Source organism: Harpegnathos saltator, unplaced genomic scaffold (assembly GCF_003227715.2).
Source record: "Harpegnathos saltator strain DR-91 unplaced genomic scaffold, Hsal_v8.6 scaffold493, whole genome shotgun sequence".
Lineage (NCBI taxonomy): Eukaryota > Metazoa > Arthropoda > Insecta > Hymenoptera > Formicidae > Harpegnathos > Harpegnathos saltator.
The window spans coordinates 5,294-10,838 of NW_020230308.1; the positions used below are offsets into that span (position 1 = coordinate 5,294).

At 41.9% G+C, this 5,545-nt stretch overlaps 1 protein-coding gene across 1 annotated transcript; it reads left to right on the top strand.

Moving 5' to 3' along the window:
• Positions 1 to 2,558: 2,558 nt before the first annotated feature.
• On the top strand, positions 2,559 to 5,275 carry LOC112589387 (caldesmon-like). The gene is made up of 2 exons (XM_025302474.1): positions 2,559 to 2,592; positions 3,924 to 5,275. Exons 1-2 carry the CDS (start codon positions 2,559 to 2,561, stop codon positions 5,273 to 5,275), a joined length of 1,386 nt encoding a protein of 461 aa, XP_025158259.1.
• Positions 5,276 to 5,545: the final 270 nt, after the last annotated feature.

Sequence of the window (5,545 nt, forward strand, 5' to 3'; positions counted from 1 at the left end):
GAGATTGTTTTTAGAGATTATTTAATACTGTATGAAAAATATTTATTAACTTACAGGATATTGTAATAAAAGCAAAGAGGTTTCATTTCGTACTTCTTGATTCTGTTACAATATTCTTTTATATTTCATACTACATCCTTGTATAACTTAAAATTATTCTTAAAATATTATTAAACAATTCAATAATAAAACCTGTGAACCGGCCCGACTCCGCAAAATAATTAATAAAATATATCTCATTTTCTTGGCGCCGAATATTATCAATACTATTACAAATAATATTACGAATGATATAAATTTTTACAAATAAAATTTGTAAAAATTTGTATTATTTGTAACCTTATTATACAATTACAAATAAAATTACAAATAATAATATTACAAATAATATATATTACAAATAATAATATTATTAATAATAAAATATTTATAATAATTTCGGTGCGCCGAGTAGACAAAACTTTTCAGTATTGTCATAGAGAGGAAAGGAGAGAGAGACAGTCGCGCCCGCGATTCAGATTATGGGTAAGAAAGAATTAGGCTCGCTCGCTGAGCGAGAACGAGAGCGATAAGGAGGGAATGATATTCTCTCTCTCCCTCTCGCTCGTTCGCTCGGCGCGTCGACAATTGCCGATCGCGTGGCTCACACCGATTGACCGAGCTGGCTGTGTGCGTATATTGGGGGGGGGAGGAGAATCCTCATGCAAGCCCATCACCAAATTCGCATCACTGATACCAATGATGTCAAAACCGAACAAGCTGCGGACAAGTAACTTGTAAATACCGGAGATCAATTGTTTATCAGCTCATAAACAATTAATATGACGAGATACCCGCGGAAACCCGTGTACTTCTCTTTCGTCTTTGCGTACAATTGCGATCAATAAAAAATTTTTACGAATTGTTCGGTTTTGACATCCGTGGTATACGTGTGTATATGTGTGTGTATGTGTACAATTGCGTACACGTACAATTGCGATATACACTTATCACGTTAGCATTGATCATTTTTATTCATGCTAAAAGAAATAAGTATGATTATGTAAAGAATTTGTCTGCGTATTATTATTCATTCTACATAGTTCTCCCTGTGATAGTAAATATAACACACTTGAACAACCTCTACGCTCATATCACAAAGCCTGATCCACTGCGCTACTGAAGCAAATTAGTAATTCTTCTGCTATACTGACATTAACAGAAAAGACTAAACTTCAAACTACATTTCTCAAAAACGTTTAAGATTTGCACCGTTTTTGGATAGCATTTGTTACTATTACATCAATATTATACTTTTCTAAAAGCAAAATCGCACGGTGATTTCAAGGGTGAAGATTCCTCTTGTGTGAGATATTAATTATTCATTCTTTATTAATGGGAAAAGATTTTCCTTTGGTTGAAATGTTCAAGAATAGTTATTTGTTCTCTGAGAATCTTCCAATTTTTATGTTCCTGAAAAGTTTATAAAATTCGTAAAGAAAGAAAATTATTTTACTACCTACCTGTTCAAGGGTTGCGCATAAGAGATATTTTAACAAATCTGAATCTGAATCAGTCAACAAATTAAATTTTTCATTCAAAGAAGCATGTGTAGGCTAAGCATAAGTAAGATAAGTATAAATAAATTAAATATTATTCTCTGAATATAATAATAAATAAATGTTTTTTTCTTTAGCTGAATCATCGAAGTAAATATTCTATTATAAATTGACTTTCCGGATTACAATATTAATTTGATTTTTCAGAGTACGCTTTCAAATTGACTCTTCGGAATACGCTGTTAAATTGACTTTTCGGAGTACACTTTTAAATTGACTCTTCTGACTACACATTTGTTAGTTGACTCTGTGGAGTATATATTTTTTAATTAACTCTTCGGAGAGAAGAGAAGAGAAACATTTTATATTTTATTTTAAAAATCGTAATTTTTGCAGAAAACTGATTGATGAAGAAAATGATTAATTCACGACCTCAACGAAGATCTTAAAAAAATTACTGCAAGAAATGAAGTTGTTGTTATTATATACCATATTGTACAATATTAAAACATACGTGCAATAATTATCTATAATTTGCATATATAGGCGTTTATGTAATTATAAGTAATATAAAAGTCATGACAAATTAATGTGGCCGCGCGTTATCTCTGTCGTGTCATTGCTAGAAATCATCCGAACTCTCGAAATTATTTTCTTCCCGAATTATGAATATAAAACAATGTGGAAAGAAGAACAAGGGGGTAAAAGGGGGGGACGGCGACGTCTGCCTTACGATAACATCGCTGCTGGCACGCTTCGTCGCGATTGTCTATTCGCTGGTGGTGAGACAAAGACCGATTCTTCGTTTTTATCTAACTAATCTAGCTCGCTCGTGAACATAGCACAGAACAGAACCAAATAATTATCGACATAGCACGGAATAGTACCGACAAATCATGGACATTGGCTTAGTAGTTCATGTCCATGAAAAATGGACCCAGTTGGCGCTTCGAATCAGCCAACTTTTCCCTAACGCTGTAAATGCAGCCATGCTCGCTCTCAGGCTTCTCTGATTGTAGAATGACCTTTAGTGAGAAACTGTATCTGAAAGTTGGTAAGTTTGTTACTGTATTCAAGCAATTGAGGGAGTTCTTTGGTCTGTTCTTTGTAGCCGTACTGTTGAACTGGTGCTATAAGTTAAATTGAGACAAATGTAGGTTTTCTCACTCTAGCTTATTGCACCAGTTCAGCAGTGCAGCTACAAAGAACAGACCACTTGTATTGATAGGTGAACTTGGTTAGTAGATCCTCATTTGTGTTATCGCTGTAATTCCTATTTGCGAGAAATCTTGCTGGAATCATGTTACCATTTGGTCTGTTCTTTTCAGCTGCACTATGGAACTAGTGCAATAAGTTAGAATGAAACAACTATATTTTTTCTCACTTTAACTTATTGCACCAGTTCAGTAGTGCAGCTAAAAAGAACAGACCAATTGAAAGTATGTTTCCGTAATGGATTATCCCCAAGTTTCAGGCATTTTATGAAAGTTTTTTTAACTAGGAATTTCCATCTGAAGGTAAGTGGCCATTCAGCAATTTGGTCGAGGAGAATGTTTGTTGAGGTGGTTGACATGCATCCGAGTATTATTCTAGCACACCTGAATTGTATACGTTGGAGAGAGATAAGTTTTGTTGAGGGCATATCTGCCAGGACTAACCCGCTGTTACGTCCTGGACAAGCATAGAACATGCAATGTCTAGATTTGTTTGGTTTACTTCGGATCAGCGCTATTCTTGTCCAAATCCTTATTATTTAAATCTGTTTCCTTTGGAGGTGGGTTACTGTTAGGTTTAAAAATAATAGTATTCTCGCTAGTGTTGAATTTAACTTCAAATATATTTCCCTTTATTCCAGATTTTATTCTCGGGACCGAAGATTTTGATGGATCTGTTTTGAAAACAGCCAGGTCGAGCGTGCCTGGATTATAATAACTTTTTAACAGACGTCTAAATTGAATCCGCCGTCCGGCTCTTCTTGTTCTTTTCGGCATGAAAGATTTTTAGGTAATATTTATTTTAACAATATCTATAATAGTGTAGATGGAAGAGACGTGGTTAAGTTTGAAGAATAAAAAGGCGAATGGTGCTCGTGGTTCAAGCACAACACTCTTAAAGTAAGGAAAAGAAGAACTGTGCTCGTGGTTCAAGCACTGCGTTCTGGGAAAAAGGGAGGAATGGTGCTTGTGGTTCAAGCACAATACTCTTAAGGTAAAGAAAAGAAGAACGGTGCTCGTGGTTCAAGCACGGCGTTCTGGAAAAAGAATGAAGATGATATGAGGAAAGAGAGGTAAAGAAATCTGTACACACACACACACATATATATATATATTATGAAATTACTCTATATTGTTAAGTTTAAAAATTCATACACTAAATTTAATGTAGTTAATAGCTGGCTCAAGGGTACCAACGGTAGTAGCAGCAGCGGCTCGTGCGTTGTTACCTTGGGCCCATTGCTCGAGCAGGTAAAAAGGGGACACGGTAGGCCCGTAGTTACCGGCAAGGGCGTGGGAATCAGGGAGAGGAAGATGGCGGAAGAAGAGGAGAAGAAGGAGGCGGAAAGAGCCAGGCTGGAAAAGGAGGTACAGGCCATTCTGGACGCTGGCATGTTCCGATCCATAGGAGACAGGCGCCCGATGGAAGAGGTGTTCCGGGACAGCGCCGCGAAAGAGCTTCTGAGAGAAGCCAAGGTGTGTAAGCTGGCCTCGGAGGTAGGTCGCGCCCTGGGCACGATTCGGCTGGTCTCACGGAGGTCTAACACCCTGAAAGGGACTTTCGTGGGAGCGCTGAATCGTGCCATGGGAATCTCCGAGGCCGTGCTCACCACCCTAATGGCCAGGGTGACCAGCAGAGAGAAGGATGGGGATATCACCCTGGCTGAAAAGGAGGCGGAAGAACTCCGTATGGAGTTAAAGAAGGTAAGGGTGGAGAACAGGCGACTAGCGGAGGAGCTGGAATCGACAAAGCGACAAGTCGCTTCGGCGATTCCCATGGCTCCTCCGGCGGCTGCCTCTTCTCCACCGGGCCATAGGAGATCCTATGCGGAGGTGATGGGAGGATCGTCGGCTGCGACGAGCGAGGAAGGAGAGAGAATTAGAGAGGAGAGGAAGAGGAGAACAAAGAAGCTGAAGAAGAAGAGGAGGAGAATAGCCTCTTCCTCCACTCCCACCTCCATTAGGACAGCGGGGAAGGAAGGCGGAGAGTCGGACATCCCATCACTGGACGACAATATGGAGGAGATGAAGGACCCTCCTCCCCCCAAGGAAAGGATGAGAGGAGTGGAGAGGGAGCTGGACGCCGCCATGGAGGTCCAGTTCCCGGACTGCGGCTGCAGGGCGGAGGTTGACCGGCTCAAAGCTATGGTCGACCGCCTTGCGGCTGCCGGTTCAGGAGACGGGGCGGTGGCGGTGGGGATTCCGGCACCTACCGTCCCTGCAGGACCGGGAAACGAGAAGAGTGGGAGACGGGAAGCGGCCTCTCCTAAGGAGGAACGCACAGTCCCTGAGGTGCCTAGAGGAAAAGGTAAGGGGAAAAAGGAGAGAAAGGAGGAGAATAAAAAGAGAAGGAAGGCCAGGGTCAAGCTGATGAAGGAGGAAGAGGAGAAGAGGAGGAGAAGACGGGAAGGAGGTAAGGGCACGGCAGCCAAGGACATTATGGAAGCAGGATGGGACCCGACCCAGAAGACACTGCTGAAGGCGCTTCTGCCCACCCAGGGGCCAAAGGAGACATGGTCCTAGGTGGTTGGGCGGAAAGAGTTGCAGAGGAGGAAGAAGGAGGAAACGAGGACGAATGGCCCGGTCGGCTCTGCGACCCCCGCTCCAACGGCTAGACCTGGAGGGAGGGGGAAACAGCAGCGGGACGGGGCAGGCCCAAACCACCGCGTTCGGCGGCCGTCACGGTGATATGCCCCGAGGGTGAATACCATAGATTCATGGTAGAGGCCAGGCGCCGCATCATCCCGGCGGACCTGGGGCTAGGAACATCCCTGAAGGTCCGCCGGGCCCTGA

What these genes read in the sequence shown, in the direction of transcription:
- LOC112589387 (XM_025302474.1), top strand. Translation starts at nt 2,559, where the DNA reads ATGACCTTTAGTGAGAAACTGTATCTGAAAGTTG. An exon ending in GAAACTGTATCTGAAAGTTG is followed by an intron (nt 2,593 to 3,923) that starts GTAAGTTTGTTA and finishes AATTTAATGTAG; the next exon opens with TTAATAGCTGGCTCAAGGGT.